The sequence below is a fragment of the Rhinatrema bivittatum genome, chromosome 1 (assembly GCF_901001135.1).
Source record: "Rhinatrema bivittatum chromosome 1, aRhiBiv1.1, whole genome shotgun sequence".
Lineage (NCBI taxonomy): Eukaryota > Metazoa > Chordata > Amphibia > Gymnophiona > Rhinatrematidae > Rhinatrema > Rhinatrema bivittatum.
Window position 1 is genome coordinate 254316814 of NC_042615.1, and position 24252 is coordinate 254341065.

Consider the following 24252-nt stretch of genomic DNA (forward strand, 5'->3'; position numbering starts at 1 on the left):
AATATATTTGACTGGCACCTATCAACTTTCAGTCTAAAAGGCAAACATGCCAATGAGTAAGTGCTTGGAGTTTTGGTAAAAAGGGCAGTGAACAATCTGCTATAGCTGCGCATCTTATGCTCATCAACACAGCGTTTCATGCATTCTCATGGTGCGATGAAAGTTAGATGGAATGGTTTTGATGTCCGAATGGCCTGAGAAGCATCATCTTTGGTAAGCAGCAGTTATTCTGAGCACATCTAGCCAGGGCTGTCATGAGATCTGTAATGCTAACTAAGCGCCTCTCCTGGCATTGCAATCACTGGACCCTAGCGCACCCTATTGGTTCCTCAAGTTTCAGAATGATTACATCAAGTGGCTGCAGTAAACTGCTTCTGCCAACGGCTCTTCTGTGCCTGCCTCCTGCGGGCTGTGACACTCTGAGAGGAGCACCTTCGAGCTGCAGAACTTCTTCTGCAGACGTGCAGCAAAGTGTCAAGCTAGGAAACCCCCCCTCATTACTGCAGAGTTCTTCTGGTGAAAGCAGACAACGTTGCAGCACAGCACCAGAGAGTCAAACTGCCCACTCCACTTCTACCTCTCCTCCCTTCACCTACACTTCAAGTTTCTGGCAATTAAAAGTCCAAAGTAAGTATTTTCCACTTTTCTTACATGAACGCCGTGCACCCCCCAAACAAAATAACTGTTTTACAGTTCAGCTTTGAACTATAGCTTTCCCTCGCTCAACAGCAATTTTCTTCCTTAGCTTGTGCGATACTCCTCCTCCACTACTTGCTAAGGTAGCACAACCATCTGGTAAAAATTATTTGGGCTTACAAAGAGGCAAACTAAATATAAGCAGTTTATATCTCTATATGACATTACTAACCCGTGCTATGCACTTCTGTAGAGAAATTAGCTCTAGAAAGTGTTGCCTTTAGACAGAGTTCTGCAGAGGACACTGCCAAATGCACCTTTGCAACGGCTGAAGTTGACATGGGGCCCTATGGGAAAGATGCGCAGATCCTCCAGGGATGGTCTTAAGCTGGCCGACATGTCAGCAGCAGGTTAATAAGCAGACGGGATGGGTGAAAGCGGAAGAAGTCATACATAAGGAAATTACTGCTCAATTGCTTTTTGTGATGAAGGCAAACCCATCACTGAGTGTTTACAACATAAGCAAATCTTCAATTGAACTCTGGAAGCAAAATTAAAAAGACAGATATTGCCACACTTTGAGCTTCAAACGTTTCCTTTTCATAACCATATGCATGAGCATACGAACACTTATTCTACAGCCATTTTACATTTAAGCATTCTGCTTTGCTCTATTTACAAAGTGAATAGAGAACCAATGGTGATGGTTTCTTTCTCTTACGGATCCATTCAGGATACAACTGAATGACTTGGGAAAGCAAGTCAAAGATGGACTCTCAGCACATCACGAGTGGCAACTGACCTCTTACAATTCATGCACAATACCGATGACAACTTGTGTTTTTCAGCTATGCAAGGACGACACATAATGTGGCCACATGGAAGCTGGTAGATTGGTTCTGTTTTGAAATAAGGAGAAAATGTCCTCGAACAGGATGCACATTCTTGACCCGTGGTACTCCTACTCTGCTCTGGAAAACCAAGCGAGAAAAACTGGATGTTGTTTTAGAATTGGCAATAGAAAACTAACCAAACACACAGAATACATAAGAAATATAATATACCCTCTGCACGATTTTAATACATGAGTTATGAATGGGTCTCTCTTATCAGTGACAAATGATAAATCAGTGATAGAGATGCTTGCAACAGGTAAAACTATGACTTGCATAGACGTCCCTGCAGTGATGTTTTCCTTCTATCGCACACATGTAGGGTATAATGGAGGTGTGTGACCAGGGCCTGATGAATGAAAGCATGTGCATAAAAATATGCAGATATGTTCTGTGCAAAGAAACATGTAAATCCTTTCCAAAATAGAAATGTATGTCACATACAGAAAGAATACCTGCCTGGCAGTTCAAAGATCTTATCTAATCACTATGTAGAAGGAGAGAAGGCATGGCCTAGGTTAGAGCAATGGGATGGGAAAACCAGGGAACCCAGGCTTCAAATCCCGATTCCTTCACTGACACCCCTTGGGTCCTGGGGCCTCAGGTACCCCATTTGGACTGTAGGCCACTTTCAGCATCACTTGGGAAAAAAAAACTAACAAAGTCCTCCCAGAATAGGGAAACACCTACAATACCTGAATGTAATCCACTTTGAAAATATAATTCAAAGACAATTATCTGAAAGGGTAAATAACCATCCTTTTAATCTACTTGTTCCACCCCACTCATGATTTTATAAACCTTTACCATATCCTCTTCTCCTTCTCCAGGCTGAAGAGTCCTAACCTGTTTAGCCTTTCTTCATAAGGGAGCTGCTTCATCCGCTTTATTAGTTTTGTTGCCCTTCTCTGCATTTTTCTGGTTTCACTCTGTCTTTTTTAGATACAGACACTGGCAATGGTGTATCATAACCAGGCATGACTTCCAATATGCCACATATAGTTATTCTCTCTTTATAGTCCACTTTTCGGCACTTCAAAGTGGATTACATTCAGGAACTGTAGATATCTCCCTGTCCTCAGAGAGCTTACAATCTAAGGCCTAGAGGCAATAAACCTCGCAGGATGTTTTTTCATAGGAGGGGTCCCACTATCATGGAAGGATAATCGCCACAATAGTGGGCCCCTTCCCCGAAAAAACATCATGGCTGTAACGCGGCATTTTGTCTCGCAACAAAACAAAGCAGCATCAGCCTTTTAAGACGCAATGGCGGCCCCAACCTCAAGGGACCGCCATTGCGTTAAAAGGCCATGCCAAAAGAAAAGCCCACTCAAAAAAGGAAAAAAAAAAAATGTGAGGTCAAGGTTTACCTTCTGCTCACCCCAGGGCCGATACGTGAGGCAGCCCCGACCAACAAATATTATAAAAAAAAAAAAAAAAAGTCATGCAACAACGGCCCTTCCAACTCTGTCTGAATAAAAAAGTATTTCTTCCCCATCCCGTTTCCTTATAAATATGTGGTGGCATTGACCTCCTTTCCTTCCACCCCCCCCCCCCCCGAACAGTAAAACAAATCAGTGTATAGGGACCCCCCCCCCCAAACCTCTCCCTCCCCCCAAGTGTAAAATAAATATTTCAAGTGGAAATCTAAATCTTTTCCCCCAACCCTTTGGAACCCCCTCTCCATACCTCAATCATAAAACAGCCAAAGCTACCCAGTGCTAGGTCCAGGGGGCACCTCCTTGCCCAGTCCGGGCACCAGACCTTACCCAGTCATGTGACTGGGCAAGGCCAGATTGGAGTCATTTTGAAAGGCCTGCGGTTAAGGGGCACTCAAGGCCCTAACACAGGATTGCTTTGGCTCTTTTAAGGTTAGAGGAAAGGGGAATGGGGAATGGGGTTTCTATTTGAAACAGGTTTAATTTTTACACTTGGGAAATGGAGAGGAAAGGCGAGGTCCCCCTATACACCAGCATATTTTGGTATTACCATGGGGAGGTAGGAGGAAGGGGGGAAATACTCTCTTTTATTCAGATAGAGTTGAAGGGGCTGTCACCACGCAAACAAAATATTTAAAAACAAATTTTCTTGGCATGTTGGGGCCGCCTCGAGGTGCGGCCCCGGAATGAGCAAGGGGTCAGTTTTGACCCCCTCACACTTTTTCATTTTTTGAGATGTGTTTTGTTTTTTTTTAAATTTTGTATGGCCCTTTAAATCTAACTCAGGAGCCTCGAGACCTAATGTGGCTCCTCCAGAGGTGGTGTTAACTTATTGCAGCTGACAACTTTCTAAATTGGCTGGGATAAGTTAACAACATGAGATCGCCTATTAGTGGACTGCTTTGCTTGGATTAGCAAAATTCATGATTGCAAAAAGCATGCAAAGCAGCTCATTGTAATAGGGGAGAGAATCTGGACAGGGCTATGCAAAATATCACTCAGTATATCACGCGATAGGACTATATTGCAAGATATACCCTGTTTAACGTATGTTAGAACTCTGCTGTGGCTTAATGCATCTCCCTGTAAGTTTGTACCTGAGGCAACAGAGGGTAAAGTGACTTGCCCAGTGTCATATGAACCCTGATTTGTAGCCCATTGCTTTAACTACTAGGCTACTCCTAAGCATACATATTTTTAGATTAACCTCTTAGTCCTCATACAATGTACTTCAGGAATGTCACATGTTATGCTTTTGGGAAGGGTAGGACATATGCAAAAAACAATGCAATTTACCTTAATACTGGACTAGAAAAAAATGAAGTGCAGAGGAAAACGAGGGAAAATATTCATGAAGTGGACAGTGATATTAAGACAATGAGTTTGCTTACCATAAATAGGGTTCTCTGTAGATAGCAGATGAATTAGCCATGACACGTGGGTGATGTCATTCGATGACAAACAGACCCATCTTTCTATCTCAGTAAAGTTTTGCTACTATGTGCAGGCATTCCCATGCACACTGCCTTGTGGGCATCTCAGTCCATTGCAGAGCTTATGTTTAGTTGATAGTCAACTCTCCATGGAGATGGACAGGTATTAAGCATGGCTAATTCATCCCACTGTCTATGGAGAACTCCATTTAAGATAAGTCCATTCTCTTTCTTTGTTGACAAGCAGAGCTGGATTAGTCATGACATATGAGAAGGCCCAAGCTGAGAGCTACACAGTGGAGTACTTACTAAATAAACAACCCAGCTCCCCCGTGAAGAGTGTACTACTGGATTTACAGACTGTGCAAAACTGCTTCCTCAAGGTTACTGTCACTTCTTGATGGATTGTCCGGACAGTAGCGAGACATGAAGATGTGAACTGATGATCAAGTTACAGCTTTACAGATGGAGATGGTTCTTAGGTGAGCACCTGAAGTAGCCATGGCTTTTACTTGATAAGCCATAATAGTCTATGATCTGAAGGCCAGCCAACACCTAATCTGTACATAATACATTCCACTAGCCAGTTGGAAAAAATATGTTTGGCAATAACCATGCCCAATCTGTTGGGATTATAGGATACAAACAGCTGGGAAGTCTGATGATGTGGTTGAGTTCTCCTCAGGTAATAGGCTAAGGCCCACTTATTTATTTTATTTATTTAGAAACTTTTATATACCGGTATTTGTGGGGACATCATACCGGTTCACATAGTAACTGAAAGATTGGAAAATACATTGCAACAGGGGAATGTAACTGGGCGGGGGGAAGAACAGAAAGGCAGTAGGAAGGATAGGAGAACAAGAAGGTAATAACCAAAACAATTTACAATGAAAGTCTCCTTAATAAGGAGGTTACCTGAAAGGGGACTGCGAGGGGGGAGTGGAGGGAGTTATTCTGTGTAAGCATGGTTGAACAGGAGAGTTTTTAATTTCTTTTTGAATTTAAATGCACAGGGTTCAAGTCGCATGTGGACAGGTAGTGTATTCCAGAGAACGGGCCCGGCAATAGAGATGGCACGGTCTCGGGTGGAGGAGAGATGTGCCTGTTTCAAGGATTGAACGTGTAGGGTGCCTTTGTTGGTAGATCTGGTGGCTCGGATGGACAGGGGGGCAGTGAAAGGGAGGTCGAGCCAGTTGGAGTTGTGGGTGTAAATGGACTTGTGAATTATGGTCAGAGTTTTGTAGTGTATACGGGACATTATGGGGAGCCAATGTAAATCCTTGAGGATGGGGGTAATATGGTCATGTTTGCGTGTGTTTGTAATGAGTCTTGCAGTAGCATTTTGCAGAAGTTGAAGGGGTTTGATAGAAGACAATGGGAGCCCTAAGAGGAGGGCATTACAGTAATCTAGTTTGGAGGTGAGGGTAGCTTGGATCACTGTGCGGAGGTCATGGGCGTAGAGCAGGGGTCTGAGTTTCTTTAGTACATTTAGCTTGAAGAAGCCAGTTTTGAGGATGGAGTTGATGTGATGTTTCATACTTAGGTTGGGATCAAGAAGGACTCCGAGGTCTCTAACGGAGGGTTGAGCTGTGAGGAGGTTAAGTTTAGGGTCGTTAGGTAGGAGGTCAGGGGGGTGCGAGGAGATGTGAAGGAGTTCCGTTTTGTTGGTGTTGAGAGCAAGCTGAAGGTTGGTGAGGAGGGCGTTGATGGCTGCAAGGCACTTTTCCCAGTGCTCGAGGGCGTCAGATATGGAGTTGTGAATGGGAATGATGATCTGTACATCATCAGCATAAAGGTAGAATTTGAGTTTAAGGTCAGTGAGGAGGTGGCAGAGGGGAGTGAGGTAAATGTTGAATAGGGTAGATGAGAGTGAAGAGCCTTGCGGGACTCCTTGTTGTAGGGGGTATGAGGCAGATAGGTTGTTTCCAATTTTCACAGAGAACTTTCTGTTAGAGAGATAGGATTTGAACCAAGCAAGAACTATTCCTGAGATGCCGATGCTTTCTAGCCGTGTCAGGAGGTGGTGGTGGCTGATGGTGTCCAGTGAATAGAGGGCCTTCTTTCCTTTGTGCTTAGGTGATCTTGGAAAGAACATGGACAATACAATCATTGAAGTGAATCGAAGAAACCACTTTAGATATTTTATTTATAGAAACATATATTTATAGAAACATAAGATGGATGCAGAGCACCACCCTATTGTGAAAAAATTGTAGGTACAGGACATATGAAACTAATGCCTGTAGTTTGCAGACTTCTGGCTGAAGTGACAGCATCTACAAAAGACATTTTCACACAAACTTCAAAGAAGCTGACTTCAGAGGCTCAAAGGGAGGCTTCTTCAGTTGTGCTAAAATTGAGATCCCATGGAGCAGGTGGTTTCACAACCAGAGGCTTTGTATGCCACAAGCCCTTCATAAGTCTTACTACTACAGGGTGAAAGGATATTAATTTTCCATCCACTTGAAGGTGGGTAGGCAACAATGGCACCAAGATGCACATTCACTGATGATGTATTGAGATCTGATGAGGGTAGGGAGAACAAGTACTGAGGCAGATCCTTGGGATTACAGGCAAATGGGACCAGAGAGCCTGCCTAACAGCAAGATGAGACATAATTCCATTTAAATATGTACGCCGTTCTGGTGGAAGGCTTCCTAGCTGAAATCACAATGTCCTCAACATCCTTGGAGAGCTATAAACAAGGAAACTACTGAATGCTCAATGTCCATGCCATCAAGTTCAGGGAGAGGAAGCTCAGGTAACAAAGAATACCCTCATCCAAAGTTAGCAGGGCTGGATCGGTTCCCAGAAGAATCAGAGGGTGGACTCACAACTTAATGAGGTAGGAGAACCAAACCTGTCTGAGCCGTGCCAGGGGTGACAATGAGTAATGCTCAATCCTTGAGCATCTTCTGAACTGTCCTTGTCACCAGCAGAAGTAGAGGAAAAGCATAAAGCAGATCTGCATCCCACTTTAGCAAAAAAGCATCCAAAGAGGATCTGAGTTCTCTTTGAAGAATAACATTTTTCGACTTTCCTGTTGCTTTCTGATGTGAACAAATCGACTGGTGGTCAACCCCAAAGGTTGAAAAGCCTGTTTGTCACCCCTTGGTCCAGAGACCACTCATGGGGTCAATAAACTCTTCTGAGGCAATCTGCCAATATGTTGGAGTCTCTGGGAAGGTAGTTGCCTGAAGGAAAGCCCTGTGACTGATAGCCCACTCCCAAATTCTCTGAGATTCCTGTCTGAAGGTTCAGGACCCCGAGGCCCCTTGCTTGTTTTCACAGAACATTGCTACTTGATTATCAGTTTGGGTAAGAATCTGTTTTCCCTGAAGGAAATGAGTGAATCCTTTCAATTTATGCCAGACAGTTTACAGATCTAAGAAGTAGTTCTGGAACAGACATTTAGTAGCTGACCAAGTTCCCTTAGCTTGGGAGGATTATGTATGTGCGCCCACCCTGTAATGGACGTATCCATCATCAGTGTCACTTTTTGAGGTAGGATTCAAACATAAGAACATAAGAAAATGCCATACTGGGTCAGACCAAGGGTCCATCAAGCCCAGCATCCTGTTTCCAACAGTGGCCAATCCAGGTCATAAGAACCTGGCAAGTACCCAAAAACTAAAGTCTATTCCATGTTACCATTGCTAATGGCAGTGGCTATTCTCTAAGTGAACTTAATAGCAGGTAATGGACTTCTCCTCCAAGAACTTATCCAATCCTTTTTTAAACACCGCTATACTAACTGCACTAACCACATCTTCTGGCAACAAATTCCAGAGTTTAATTGTGCATTCCAGATCAATTTCAGAGTTTAATTGTGCATTCCAGATTTCATTTCATTTATAAAATTTATTAATCGCCTAACACTGTTAGGCCTAGGCGATATACACAATACACACACATAATAAAAGCAACACAAACGAATACATATACAGACAAAATAGTTTCATAGAAACTAACTAATCAAATATTATCTAATTTTCATTACCATATGCATTGACTTGTTCAAGTATTTCTTTTAACAATTATACACACGATTCAACAAATATTCCTTGAAAGCAGTTTTAAATTTTTTGACATCTTCAATGGATCGAAGATCAAATGGAATCATGTTCCAGCAATTAGGTGCCACTATAGAAAAGGATGTTTCTCTTGTACAATATAAATGGGCTAATCTCACCAAAGGAACCTCAAGTAAATTTAGTTGTGAAGACCTAAGTGCTCTGGCTGGCTTATGGATCCGAAGTAAAGCATTAAACCAAAAATCGGAAGATGAAACACGTAATTTAAAAACTGTCATTCCTATCTTGAATATTATACGTTCCGACATGGGGAGCCAATGAAGTCTACATAGAATTGGAGTAATTTGGTCAGAGCGCTTGGAAGATCATTCAGGATCAATGGAGCATTCAGGATCAATGGAGTCAGCCACTAATAGAGGGTCATTTTCAATCCTGTAGTTATATGTCATTTACTATATATATATATATATATATATATATATAAATATATATATATATATCTATATCTAATACATATACACACACACACACACACACACACACATATATATATATATATATAGTACATGACAGAGGCCAATGCAGCTGATCCCACAGAGCGGAGGACCACTGGAGAGCTCTCATGTTCAGCTCTGTCTTGGGGACCACATGCACTGCCGCCATCATGTGTCTGAGGACAGCCAGGATTGCCCAGGCCATAGCTCGGTCTTGCTGCAACAAGCCCTGGTCCAATGCCCAGACAGATTTGCTCCTTCCTATGGAAGGAATGCTCTCTTTCTGCAATTCTATCGAATCCCTGATGAACTTGATTCTCTGGATGGGAACTAGGTTCAACTTGGCAAAAATGACTATAAAGCCCAGGGACAAAGAGCTGAACAGTCTTCCCAAGGAGTCCAGCATCCTTGGTGGAAAAAGCTCTTGTCACAAGCCAGTCATCTAGATATTGAAAAGTACAGATCCCCTTACAATGTAGATGCGTAGCTATTACCAAGAATTTACCGACTACTCTCGGGGCCACAGAGAGACCAAAAGGGCAGGTCCTCATATTGGTAATATGCTTCCTCCTCCACCATGAACCTGAGATATCTCCAGTGTGCCAGATGGATGGGAATATGAGCGTATGCATCTTTAAAATCCAGTGCACACAACTAGTGTTATTTTATTTATTTAGATTTTTATATTACGCTTTTCGCACTTTTCAGCTAAGATGAAGGGTAAAATGGTATGGAGAGCATTTATCTTGAACCTCTCCCATTACAAACCCCTAGTCAGTCTTCATACATCCAAAATAGATCTCAATTCCCCTAACTTCTTGGGGATAAGAAAATAGCAGGACTAGAACCTCTTGCCATGTTCTCAGAAAGGAGAGATTCTATTGCCTGCTGACTGAGTGACTCCACCTTAAGACAAGTGAGACTGATCAGGATTGAAGGCTAAACATTAGTGCAGCACTGGGAAGTCGGGAGAAGCACAAATGGTAATCAGACTCCACAACCTTGAGGACCGAATATAGTCTTTGGTGATCTTAATCAATTCCTCGAGAAATAGCTGAATCCTACCCCCATTACCACAGGAGATGAAGTCCAAAATTCAGGTGTCAAAAACTAGGCTTAGGTTCAGATTGCTGCAGTGCCTTAGGCTGACAACTCTCACACGTGCGTCCTCTGACCAGAAGCTGTTACTGAGGTAGCACAGGTAGAAGAGGGATCTCTGAAAACAGGGACACTCAAAAGAAAGAGAACATCTGGAGGTGGAAGGCTACTCAGCATACTGTTCCTTAATTTGGGCAACAGTTTCTCTAACTTTATCCCCAAAGAGATGATCACTGGAGCATGGAACACTGGCCAACTTGTCAGATGTCTTACCCAGGCCATTTGACGAGCTCCAATGGCCACTGCAGTAGCTGCCATACCAAGACTCATATGCTGATCTGTTAAGCTGTCTCTCAAACTTCAGCATTCAGAAGAGCCTGGGGAAAATGCATCTTCTCTCTATCCAGAGATTCCATGAGAGGTTTAAGCTTGTTAATGCAGTCAAGTACTGAACCATGTAAAGTTGATGGGCTGGAATGCAGGTATTCAGCATCAAACTCTGGAAGACTTTCTACTTAAAGTTGTCCACTAGGCTAGGTTCCTTACTGGGAGCGTGTTGGAGAATATCCAGGTCTTCTTAGCCCCTTTTCAAAGCCTATTCCACTACCATTGACTGTTGGAACAGCTGAACTATGCCAAAACTGGAAATCTGTTGTACTCTATACTTGAAATCCAGCTTCTGGGCAGAAGGCTGGCTTGTTCCATATTCTCGATTGCAGGTCCCAAAGAATTTGATGTATCGGGATTGCTGCTAGCTTGGAGGAGGTTTCAATAATCCAAAGCAACCCAAAGACCTCTGTGCGTGGGTCCTCATTCCTCTGGACATAAATGCCGATGGACTTCCCAGACTATTCCCAAAATTTGGATTAAGAAAGGATGAATGGTCTGGAAGATCAAGTAATGAGTCTGAGAGGATCCCCACATATTTCTCCTTTAAACTACCAGAGGATAAACAATAACCGATGACCCAATGATGAAGAAACTGATCAGGATAGGTCTTCAGTCATCTTGAGAGGAAAACTCCCAGGGAAAGTCAGAGATGATCATGACCTGTGCTTCATCCTCAGATTGCTGGCTAGACCCCTTCACAGAAACTGATGGTTTGTCCAGCAGAGAAGGCCTAACTTCCACAGATGGGAGCTTGACAGGATTTCCTTTGGCGCTAAAATAATTCCCCATTGTGGGAATAGATCCCCCATTTTGGGCATGGGAGGTTGAAGGGTGCCCTTCCTTGTCAGTGATCACCAGAGAGGTAAAGAAAGTTTTCATTATTTCTGTAATATGGTTGACAGGCTGCTGTGTCCTCTGGGCCTGAGCTGGAGAAAAACCATCTTTCTCTGCTATCAATACAAGGTCATCTTGAGAAGCAGGCTCGAAACTCCCGGTAGTGACCTTCTCCTGAGCTACCTATGTTAGAGGGTCATATGGAGAAAGCAGAGTTGCTTACCTGCAACAGGTGTTCTCAGAGGCCAGCAGGATGTTAGTCTTCACACCTGGTTGACATTATCGGATGGAGCCCGGCAGAGAATACGTTTGTCGGAGTTTCTAGAATTTTGACTTGGACTCTCTGAGCATGCTCAGCATACATTATATCACACATCCACACAGGTCCCCTTCAGTGTTATAACATATAATTGAAGGATAAAAATAAAGAAGAAACCCACGTAGCAGAAACCCAACTCTGGGGGGGGTGACGGTCAGGTTCTGTGAGGACTAACAGTCCGCTGTCCTTGGAGAATACCTGTTACAGATACACAACTCTGCTTTCTCAGAGGTCAAGCAGGATGGTAGTCCTCACACATGGGCAAATCCCTAGCTACAGGCTGTCCCACAACATAAAAAGGAGACGAACAAAACACCCAAAAAAGGTGATAATGTGCACAATAAGGGTTTTGTTAGTAGTAAGGGGGTTGGGGGGGGGGGGGGGGAATAGCCTGAAAGCAACAACAGGCAGTAACAGAGTTGGGTTCTATACCTCAAACAAGTTCTGAAGGACAGATTGGCCAAACCTATTATTGCATCAGTCATCCCTATTCCAAGCAATAGTGAGATGTGAATGTGTGAAGAGAACTCCATGTCGCAGCTTGCAGATCTCCTTCATGGGGACTGCTCGCAAGTGGGTACAGACGCTGCCATGGCTCAAACAGAATTAGCCTTGACATGGCCCCCAAGATGCATTCCCGCCTTGGCATAACAGAAGGAGATGCAGCCAATTAGAAAGTGTCCATTTGGCAATAGCAATGCCCAACTTATTACTATCAAAAGAAACAAAAATGTTGGGTGGACTGTCTATGGGCTTTTGTCCATTTCAGATAGAAGGCTAAGGCTCTCTTGCAGTCCAAGCTGTGCAGGGTTTGTTTGCCTTGGACTGCAGTAAAAAAATAAATCTGATTGCCAATGGTCTGGAATTTAAGTGCGGGGGGGGGGGGGCCCACAAGGTGGAACGTGATAGCTGGTCTTCTGATCTGCTCCCTACCAGTCACCACCCTGCCCCAGATTCAGGTTCCTCTGTATGTGTGTGTGTGTGTGTGTGCGCGCATTGCCTCAAAGTCAGCTCTTCATCCCCCATCCTCAGCTCCCTTCCGATTTTATTATCCTCTGCTGTGCAGCAGATCCAACTTAGAGACTGCACACATACATATGGACTTAAGTCTGGGAGCATATCAGAAGACCTGTAATGTTGAATAGGCAGGCCGCTGCAACCTGAAGGTCCCACTCTTAGGTGGGGGGGGGGGGAAGAGAGAGACAGACTAATCTAGGGGGAGGGTGACCACGACTGGTGAGAGGTAGAGCGATCTGCACAGAGGGGTGCCAGTCAGGAGCGGTTCTATCATGAGGTACAGTGAAGCGGAAGCCTCAGGCAACAAAATTTTAGAGTGGCAAAAAATGCCCCTCAAAATACTCCTGTGGTGGCCACTTCACCCTGCATCCATACCCAGACAGAAAAAAATAAAAATCGCCTGCTGCCCCAAATAATTGCATGCTCGTGGGGATCCCAGGCCCCGCAGACAGAAAGACAAACCTAGCGCCGGTGGTGCAGAAGTCTGACAATATGCGGGAAGAAGTATGAATTGCCCAAGGGGCTCGCTTCCAAGCCCCACAGAAAGTCATTTACAGCGGCATAGGATTATGATGTGCCCAACTGAACCCCAGGCTTGTGGGAAGAAATACACACCCAGAGATGGAGGCGCAAGATTTTGACGTACCCAACTGGATCCCAGAACCTCGGGCAGGAAGACACATCCCCAAGCCAGCGGTGTGAGCTTATGACATATCCAACAGGATTCCAGGCCTGTGGTCAGGAAAACACACCCTTAAGCCAGTGGCACGCAATTATGACTTACCCACAAGGATTTCAGACCCTGCGGTCAGGAGGAAAAAAGATGGTGATTGAGGTGAAAGGGAAGAGGTGGGGTGTGAGTGGGGGAGGGCTGAGTAAGAGAGAATGACATGGGGGAGGGGGTTAAGTGAATGATATGGGATGGAAGGGAAGCCAAGGATGCTGAGTGAGTGAGAGGGGATGGAAGGGAAAGTGGAGTAAGTGAACGGGAAGGAAGGGAAGAGAAGGGGTTGAGTGAGAGGGAATAGAAGGGAATGTGGAACAAGAGGGAGCATATGAATGACTGCACGTGTGTGAGTGTAAGCAAGCATAAGTGAGCATGTGAGAAACTGTGAAGAAGAATGTGTGTGACCGTATGAATGAGTGTGTGTGGGGATATGAGCATATGAGAGATTGTGAGTGTGTATTTGAATACGCGAGTATGTGAAAGACTATGAGCGAGCATGTGTATGTATGTGAAAGAGGGTGCGTTCTGAAAATGAGCATCTGTTTGTTAGAAAGTGTGTGCATATGAGAAAAATTGGACGTTTATGTGTAGCTCCCCTTCCTTCACTAATCCAGGACAATTTTAAGGTGACTAAATCAAAAGTTCCGGTATGGAAAACTGGAAATTTTATCATCTTTGTTTTAATTATGGATGTTATTTTATGTATCTGCTATTTTGAAATAGTTTATTGGCTTTTGGGAATTTTAAAACTTTGTATATGAATTTAATTATATAATGGTATTCTATTCATCAGCTGTCTTCAAATATGTATTTTTTTTTTTTTATTAGTATGGTTTTATTATTATGATTGTTTTATATTTCCTGATTTTGTTTTATGAGGAATGGTGATGCTTTTTTTTCCCACTGATGCATTACATAAAGAGTCTGACTTTTTGCAGTTTCCGGTACAGTTTTTGTCTGTTCATCTTTATAGTTTAGTCACTTTATTCTGTATTTGGCGAGGATCTGTCTATGTTCTGGTGTGTGATGGAGATGAAATATTCTGCTACTGTGTAGTTTCTGTGTAGGGATCTAGAGCAGCCTGGCTTGTTCTGTTTTCTTAATAGAAGGTGTATTGGTGTTTTAGGGCCTGGTGTAATATTTGCAGTGTTGCATTTTCATGCGTAGAGTTCTTACTTCTTGAGTGCTGCCATTTAGAGTTATTTTGGTATGGGATGTTTACTATATTGTAATTGTACTTCAGTTTATCCATGGCTTTCTGAGGGCCAAGCCCAAACCCAATGTATATTTTACAATAGGCCTATGGACTCCAAGTGTCTTTTTTGTAAGGTTTCCTCATTGTCATCACAGCACTGCATAGAAATAACACATCCATTTTGCTGTAAGTGATATTTTTACATCAGAAATCTGTACATTCAATGTCTTTTTTCATATAAAATCTATTATAAAATACATCGTTTTTAATTGTGTACGTAGAGAGCTGGGGGAGGGGGGGTGAGCGCAAGATTGTAAGGTTCGCCGAGTACCTAATCCCCTTGCACCAGCCTTGAGAGTGCGCGCTATGTACAGACCCTTGCATTCACTTATCTCCCACATTCCCAGGGAGGTTGGAAAGCAGATGATAATATATCTAGGAAGCTGGGAAACCTATCACTGGCATTCTTATCTAGGAACTCTGACCTCTGCTGCCCACTTCCACAGCATTTCCAGTAATCAAAAGGGCCAAACTCCAAGAGTAACCATGCCCCCCCCCCTTCCCTTTTTTTTGGAAGTGGATAGAAGTGGAAGTGGATACATATAGGGTGGACAGAAACATGTTTAATGCATATTCAATTATATAACATTTAATGTAAAAGGATTGGAATATGAATATGGTTTAAATGGAAGAATTAAGTGTATAAAGTAAATGTATACATTCCTGTGAATTACATCTCAATGTATAATGTGAGGATAATCATGTGATCTATACATTGTAATGTGCACTATATATATATATTCTATGTATGTGGTGAGGTATCACCTGGGTTATTATATACAAATAATAACCCAGGTGATACCTCACCACATACAAATTCTCATCCCTATCACGGAGACCATACACGAAACCATGGCATACTGGAAAAAATGCCTCTCATCCATCAACGATCTTCTAACCAGCCTTAACCTGGTTCTAAACACCAACAAAACGGAAATCCTCATAATAGAACCGGATCATTCTGCCTTGCCAACATCCAACAACCCTCCAGATACCTCAGGATATGCCACTGCACCTCAAGTCAGAGATCTGGGAGTACTACTAGACAACAGACTCTGCCTCAATAAATTCATAAATAACACTACAAAAGAATGCTTCTTTAAACTACAAGTGCTAAAGAAACTAAAGCCCCTTCTACTCTATAGGGATTTCCGCACAGTTCTTCAAGCCATCATTCTCCCAAAAGTAGATTACTGCAACTCACTCCTGCAAGGCCTTCCCGCATACACTACCAAACCACTCCAGATGGTACTGAATGCTACTGCAAGGATCCTTACCAATGCCAAAAAAAGGGACCATATCACCCCAATCCTCCAACAACTCCATTGGCTTCCCATAAAATACAGGATTCAGTTCAAAACCTGTATGATGATTCATAAGGCCCTCATAATATCTCTCCACTCAACTTAACCTTCAAGCTTCAACTACACTCCTCTAACAAACCAACCAGAAGGGCATACCAGAACAGAATGAACACCCAACCTGCAAAATCTACCCTGAGGAAACGCGCTCTATCCACAGCGGGCCCGTCTCTCTGGAACTCCCTACCACCGGACCTCCGCCTTGAGTCGTGCCATACCACTTTTAAAGTGAAACTCAAGACTTGGTTATTCCATCAAGCTTTCCCAGAGAGCTAAAAGCAATAAGATCAACAACCATCATTTTTTTACAGCAATAATTTTATGTTTATATTACTTCAGTTTTATGTTCCATGTCGTTTTCTTTCTAAGTTGCTCTTAGTTGTTTCACAATAGCTTGTAGTTTATTATAGATTACCCGTTCATTATTCACAATATGTTCCATGTAAACCGCCTCCCCGGCGATAGTTATCCATGTTAAATGTGAACCGGAGTGATATGTATTGTATACAAGAACTTCCGGAATATAAAAACCAAAAATAAATAAATAAATAAATAAATAAACTAGCAATGCTAGGTTCATGTGATTATGTTTTAAGCGATAGTTGGTATGGATGGTATGAGTGGTGTGAATGAAGGGTAATGTATGAATGTAGTGTGGTTTTAAAGTAAATGTGTATGAAGGGATTGTGGTCTCATAGCAGTGTCATGTTGTAAATGTTGTTTAAAATTATGTAAACAAAGTGTGGGCATGATATGTTGCCGAGTCCCTCTGAAATGATTGAGTAGTATATTCATATATCAGAGGGTTTACATGTTTATGTTTGACCCCCCCTTTCCAGGGCCATCTTGGTGATTTGGGGAAGTGGGGAGCGCCATCTCAGCCCTCACCTCAGGCAACAGATTGTCTTGAGCTGCCCCTGGTTTGGAGAATTGTGGTCCGGACCCCTGCACTTGTAGCAGATGATGCAGCCATCAGTGATGGCCATCCTGTGGCTACAGACTCAATCCTTAAAGCTACTGAGCATGGCTTTCTTGGAACTGGACATCTATTTTATAATGTTTTACAATTTTTTTTTTGAGCACTAAAAAGTGCTGATTGAGAGACTGTTTTCTGCCTTGCTGCCTCAGCAAACAGTGAAGATAATCCATAAAGGAAAAGAGAAAAAATATGAGAGAGAACAGAAGCTTGGAAAAAACAAGGAGAGTAAGGGGCTTGTGAGGCACTGCACACATAGGAACTCCTGCACATGCTTAGCAGCAAACCTGTACTGAATTAGAGAGATGGGTCCATTCCATACATTCTAATGTCACCCACATTTCATGGCTAATTCAACCTTGCTCGTCAACGAAGAACATTTGTCCTAACTTGGCCCACATTCTTTTTGCCTATCAAATCCCTCCTGCTCCTTTTGGCTGCCAGTTCTATCAGGACCAGCTTCAACTGGACCTATACTGTAAGAACTTTCATCCCCCCCCCCCCTCCATTTGTTAGTCCCTCTTCCTTCTCCCCATCTAGTCCAGGTGCTAGAGACCCAGTGCTCTGGCTGAGAGGCATGGATAGTGGCTTCCCTTGGAACACACTACAAGTGTGCCCTTTTGCTTCTTACTCTATGTCACTTGAGCAATGGCCAGATCACCCTCCTCTGGGCACTGTGAATTCTGCTTCCAGTGTGTCCTCAACTCCTGTCAGGCTCAGGAGCAGGAGCCAAATTTAAGAACTGAGCAAGAGAGTGCGCCTCTGCTATGGCAGCAAAAAGCACTGCTGCTGGACTATATGGCAGGGACCAGCCATCTCATTTTTATATTGCAGAAATTCCATGATGGATTGCACTAAGAATGGTATCAAAGTTTCCTTTCTATTTATTCATAATACAGCTTCTGGTACTACCCTTTTGCATTTTATTCATGCAACTGCTGTTTGATACATTCTGCATTCTTAAATGTGAGGGGAAAAAACAAGTGGTCAAATCTTCATTTTCAGCACCATATACATAAAAAAAATCTTCACTAGCGAAAAGTTCAGTGTAATTGCTTGCTCAATTCTGCTGTACCTTTTGGATGATAGTTAAGTCAATGTGCTCAGTTTAGGAGTCATCTTGCATTCTTTCTGCAGTAAATTGCACGCATTTTGCTTCAAAGCACAGTATGACATGTTAAAACATTCATCTGGTGATTAAAAGGTAAAAAGGAGACTTTCATGACTTAAGCCTGCTCAGACTCTTTTTTACTAGTTTACAAAAAAAAAAAAAAAATCAAACTTTTGGGTAAAACAGATTAAAAGTTGCTTCAAAACCACATGCTTACAAGCTCAGCTGCTGCACATCAGAAATGCTTTACGATTCTGTAGCTATGTTGTCATTGTGATATCACTGGACCTTTTTATTTATTTATTTATTTTAACAGACTGATGTTACAATAAAAAAAAGCATAATTCATAACAGACCTTTAGCAAAAATTTTAGACATCCTTTTTCAAAACATGTTAGGCTCCTAAATTGGTCTTTTTGAAAATTTACTAGGGCTGCGTCCTTACATTTAGAATCCTAAAAAATGAAAAAGTGGGTGGCTATGGGGCAGAATTAGGGTGGGGAAAAAAGTTAGGGATTTAGCACTGAATTTCAGCATTAGGCACCTAACTTAGGTGCTTAGCTTTTTGAATATTAGCTTTTAAAGAATTACACCGAATAGTGTACTAAAGGGCATCAGAGCAGAACTACTGCAGGATCTCTATGACAACCATATTAGAAATAGAATTTCAAAACTTTGTTGCCCATTTGTAGATTTTACTAATCAAAGTACGATTAGCAACATCACAGCAGAACTGTGTGGTAAGGGCTGTGCCAGAATTATTTTTGGGGGGGTGGGAAGGGGAGAAAGGGAGAGTGAGGTGGAAAAGGGAACGTTTATGATGGCTAAATGATAATGATCCCAAATGAATAGGATCAGCTGAAAAGGAGGAGGGACTAGAACTTCATGAAAAACACATTGACATGCACGAAATAGGGCACAGTCTTATTTTCAAATGCAGAGATGGTACTGCTGTCTATACTCCTCTGATTAAGCAGACAAGACCACTCCTTATTCTTTCTACCCTCCCTCTTAGGAACTCCTTTATAACCTAAACAACCAGCATGAGGTCTGGGGATTCAACGCAACCAGAATTTACAATGGAAAGGATAAATTACTACTTACCTGATAATTTCCTTTCCTCTAATGAAGGCAGGCAAAACCCCACAAGTGGGTTGTGCACCTCTACCAGCAGATGGTAGTATTCTCTGGAAAAACCAAACTATGGACAAACTGGTTATAACTGAAGATGACTATTAATCAACCACTCATGCTTCCAACCAATAGGGAACACTGAGCTCAGACAAAAGAATTAATATTCACTAGACTGAGGGACTGGGTAAGACACCAGGGCTCCAACAAATAGGAACACCACTCTGCAATGGCCGCATCTAAAGGGCGAACCAAAGGCAAAAATCGGCAGCCAAGGGCAGGTTGGGGACTGGCCTGCCTTTATTAGAGGAAAGGAAATTATCAGGTAAGTAGTAATGTTTTCCTTCCTCTGCAATCAGGCAGGTCAATCCCACAAGCAGGATGTATCAAAGCTATTCCCGAACAGGGCAGGTTGCCCATGGTCCAGTTACCACCACACATGTGAAGGCCGTGCCCTTCAGAGCCTGGATTTCCAAGGGTAATGGTTGGGAAGCATGCAAGGAAGACCAGATCACTTGCTCTGCCCACAATATCACCTGAGCTCTAAAGGTATGCGCTCTAGGTTGCTTAGAGAAAGGAATCTCGGCAATCAAACAAGCGGCTATGATGACATTGGTTTTTTGAATGGGCTATAGGTGCCCATGTTGTTGATTCTCCTTGTTTAACTCTACTATGGATCACAAACAGCCAATCCTATTTCCTGAAAGATTTAGAAATTGTCAAGTACTTCATCAGATGCTGCTTGACATTCAAGGCCCACAAAAGACTATACTCACACACAGCACTATCCCTGTCCAGAGTGGGCAGGGAAAAGGAGTGATCCAATTGAAATTTCTGAAATCACTATCAGCAAAAGAAAGCAAGTTACACACTGAAACGGCCCACGACAAGATGATCATGCAGCTTGGAAATCAGACGCGCTGAACAGATTGCCATGAGAAAAAACTGCCTTCAAGGCAAGTAGCTACAAGGAAAAACCACACATTGGACAATGAGTGGGAACTGCTCAAGAACCAGAGCATGTCTGGATGAGAAGACAATGGTTCGCCATTGCCTCACTCCTTATGACCAGTGAGAGTTACTACTAGAACCCTTCAGGGTGGTAAGGGATACGCCTTTAAGCAAACCTTTCAGCAGAAAATCCAAAATTAAAGGAATTTCCCCTTGAAAGGCTGAGAACTTCACTCCTCAGACCAGGCCTCAACTTTCCGACTGTAACAAAGGCCAGAGACTTGGAAAAAACCAACCCTCTCTGGCCTGAAGCAAAGTAGAAATCACTGCAAAAGGATAACCACGCTTCAATACCTGAGCCTTTTCAAGGGCCAAACCATACGACAAAAACAACCCGGATCGTCATGTGGAATGGGACCCTGATGCAACCAATCCATCCTGAGCGACAGCCTTAGAGGACTGCCCACTAGTAGCTGCTGCAAAACGGCCCCATTACCAACTCCAAATATCTGTACTTTCGCAACCTTCTCCTTTCAATAGCCAAGCCATAAGGTAAAATGAAGATGGGTTTTCCATTATCACTGGCCCTTGCTTCAAGAGACCTCTTCCTGTCTGGAGCCTGAGCGGCTCCTCCCATTTTAGTCTAATTAGATAGGTATATCACGGACATCTTGCCAATTCCAGGGCTACTAGGATTACTCTTCCAAGGAGGGATGCAATCTTTTGTAGGACTCGTCCTGTCATGGGAAAGGGTTAGAACACATACAGTAATTCTTGTAAAGGTCATGGTTGAGCCAGCCTCACTTTGGCTGAAGAAATTCTGGTCTTGGCTTTCCTGCAAGTTGCCATCAGGGCCAATCGCAGGGTACCCCATCTGGCCATGACCTGTGAGAAGGACGAGTCTGTTAGCTCCCATCCCCTGGATCTAGGGTATGCTAATTTAGGAAGTCTGCATGCAAGTTGTCCATCCCTGTGATATACATTGCTAAGTGTGTGTCCAGGTGCTCCTTCACCTTTTCAGAAAGAGAAGGGGGAATAGAAACCAGGGACAGGCAAAGCACGTTCAATATAACAGCCACACAAACTGTATTCACCAAGTGTGTAGTCATTAAAGGACAAATCACGATTTTAAAGTAAATACATAATAATAACCGAGATAGAGACATGGACATGATTAATTACATTTAACATTATTGATCACCAACTATGTTACTGAACCTTATGGCACCCTTGTAAGTGTATGAATCTCAGTATCATTAACTTTATGTGCCTTGATGTAAACCGTTGTGACGGTATCTTCCAAACGACGGTATAGAAAAGATTTAAAATAAATAAATATCTTATGAGCAGGCTCATCACCTTTGCCTGCCGAGGGCTCTTGGTGCCCTGTCTGATCACGTAGGCTACTGCTGTGGCACTATCAGATACAATTCTTACTACCCAACCTTTTAACAATGTGCAAAAACTGATCAAAGCTAGCCTGATCACCATTATTTTTAACTGGTTATTATTAAGATTTCAGGGGTGCCCAGCAGCCCTGTGCTAACTGCTCCCCAGACCCTCAGGCTGGCATCTATACTTATCATGAAACAAAATGGGAGTTGCAGATAGACCCCTCTAATAAGGTTGGATTCAATAAGTCACCACCTTAAACTGTTCCTGGTCTTCCTTGACAAGGGCAAAATGTCCTCATAGCACCTATTCCCAGGGAGACAAATGAGACAGAAGGACCCCTTTCAGGAGGAGCATATGGGCTTTTGCCCATGGTATCAGGTCTATAGCAGTTGCCATGGACCCCAGCACCTGTAGGTATAATCTCAACCTAAATGTTCTGGCTGCTAGCAACTCCCTCATCTACTCTTGCAGCTTGTTAATTCTATCCGGTATCATGTATACCTTCCCTCTCCTGGTATCATATCTGGCTCCCAGATAAACCAGACTGCGAAGGCTGCAGATGGCTCTTCTCTTGGTTGACAACCCAACCTAACAACTCCATGGGCTGCTGAACTCTATGGAGTTAATTTTAAAAGGAGTTACACGTGTAAATGTAACAGATTATCACAGCAATTTTAAAAAGCCATTTAATGCATGTAAAGTGCACTCACACGTGAATATCCCATGGACAATTCAATGGCATATTTGTACCAATTTTCAAAAGCCCACATACATGGGTAAAGTGCATTCACATGTGTAAAACCCAATTTTAAGTGTGTACATGCTTTGTAAAATCAGGCCCTATGTGTAGTCCTTACTCTCTCCTGAATGGACTTGGCTCGGATAAGTCAATCATTCAAAAAAGGGTGGACTAGAACTAATATGCCTTCTACAGAGGTGCCCTGTCATTACCACCATTACCTTAGTAAAGGTCTGTGGAGCGTGGCTAGGCTGAATGGCATGGCTTTGAACGGATAATGCTTCCCCAATATGGCGAATCTTAGGAATCTCTGGGATATGCAAGCACGCTTTGGATAGATCGACGGGGGGTAAGAACTCTCCATTCCATACTGCGAGTATTTCTAATCTCTGAGATTCCATAAGAAAATGTGGTACGTGCAACGCTATTGACATACTTTAAATCCAAGACCGGCTGGAAGTGCCTTCCTCCTTTGGGACTATAAAGTCCTCCCAGTTCTGATTTTCCTTGGGGGCACTGGAACTATTGCATTCAGCTGTAGAAGCCTTCCTATAGTCCCCTGAACAGCGGGCTTCCTCATGTTCGGTCTGCATGGCAACACGACATATGCCTCTGTTGTTAGGTGGGGGCCAATTCAAAGGCTCAGCCCCAATTCATGATCTCTAGGACCCTTGTATCTATCCCTTGTAACGCAGGGCCACCCCTGGAAAGGCAGTGACAAGGTGAGACTTGTAGCCTCATCATGAGCTCCTGGTCTCCATGAAGCTCCAGGTAAGTTCTTCCCAGCCATCTCTTGGGCTGCCCCGAAACAACTCTTTTTGCCTGTATCTTTGCTTTTGGAAAGGAGCCATACCCGTCTGGTCCGTACTTCCTGAATTCCCTAAAGTGCACCCAGGACCCCCCCCCCCTTTACTTTCTGGCAGTTGTTGTGGACTAGGCTCCCCTGGGTCCTTCACTACTTTTTCTAGCTCATTTCTAAAAAAAATAACCAACCCCAAAAAGTGAGAGAGTTTACTGAGATGGGATTTTGAGGCTGAAGAATCTGCCCAGTTTCTTAATCACAGCTATCTCCAGGCTGACACTATCGCAATCTGTTTAGCGGTGTCCGCTCAGGTGATTGCCCCTGGCTCAAACCTCACCGCCTCCCATGCCCAGGGAATCTTGGGCCTCCTCTAAGTTGAGCCAGCCATGTTATCCCCCCCCCCCCCCCCACAGATCACCCGGCTGGCTCAAATAATCTTAATAGAGTTTCCATTTTCCAGTCTTGGTGGCCCCTCAGTGCTGCACCCCTCTTCCACTGGGTTCGCTGTCTCTCTGGTGACAGCTGCTGCCAGCACATCCACCTTTGGCATGCAGAACAGCCAGCCTACTTCCTCTTGCTGAAGGGGGAAGAGATGGGGCATAAGCTTTCCTGCGTCTGAGAGAGGCTTAGGGCATCTCCCATTATCAATTTCAAGATGGCTAGGAGAAGAGGGAAAAGCTCTCAGGGGGTTTCTTTAAGCCCACTAAGATGAGCTCCCCTTCAAAGTGTCCATTAGCCTCCTGTTTTTCTGAGAGCTTCAGCGAATGCATCGCCCCCAGAATGAATACACCTGGGTCCTCCTTTCTGAACAGCCACAGCTCCACATCTTCCTCCCCCCTCCAGTGTCCTATCTGCATCCTCCCAGTTCTCCCCTGACTCTTGGGACTCTCTCGCCCCCCCCCCCTCCCAAGAGCCCCCAACTGAATACTCTGGGAAGACCCTGAGAGAGAAGGGGAGTGGCTCCTTTTTCCCCGATGCCTCCGGGGTCTCTTAGACCTAACTTCCTGTTCCTTCCGTAGACTGCTGGGAAAGAGGGATCCTTCTGGTGATCTGTTCCTGCACCTTTAAGTCACAATAGGCCCAATGCACAGCCAGCACAAAATCCTTGTCTGCTCCCCTGCTCTGCTTTCAGTAGTTGCAGGTCTTTTCTCTCTGCCCAGCTTCTCAGTTCTAAGGTTAGTTCCTCTGCCTGGGCCTCTCCTCTTCTCCCCCCC

General features: G+C 43.6%; 1 protein-coding gene across 4 annotated transcripts in view; it reads right to left on the reverse strand.

The window, feature by feature from the left end:
* Positions 1-766: 766 nt before the first annotated feature.
* Positions 767-24252, reverse strand: part of UBOX5 (U-box domain containing 5) — an 83576-nt gene continuing 60090 nt past the window's right edge. For 3 of the 4 annotated variants that reach the window (XM_029593754.1, XM_029593726.1, XM_029593736.1), the window contains one exon: positions 767-1607. In XM_029593754.1, coding sequence (XP_029449614.1) covers positions 1399-1607 — 209 coding nt within the window. In that variant the 3' untranslated portion in view covers positions 767-1398. Of the gene's footprint in view, positions 1608-17984; positions 18100-24252 lie in introns of all 4 variants that reach the window. The other variant, XM_029593744.1, reaches the window with a different exon arrangement.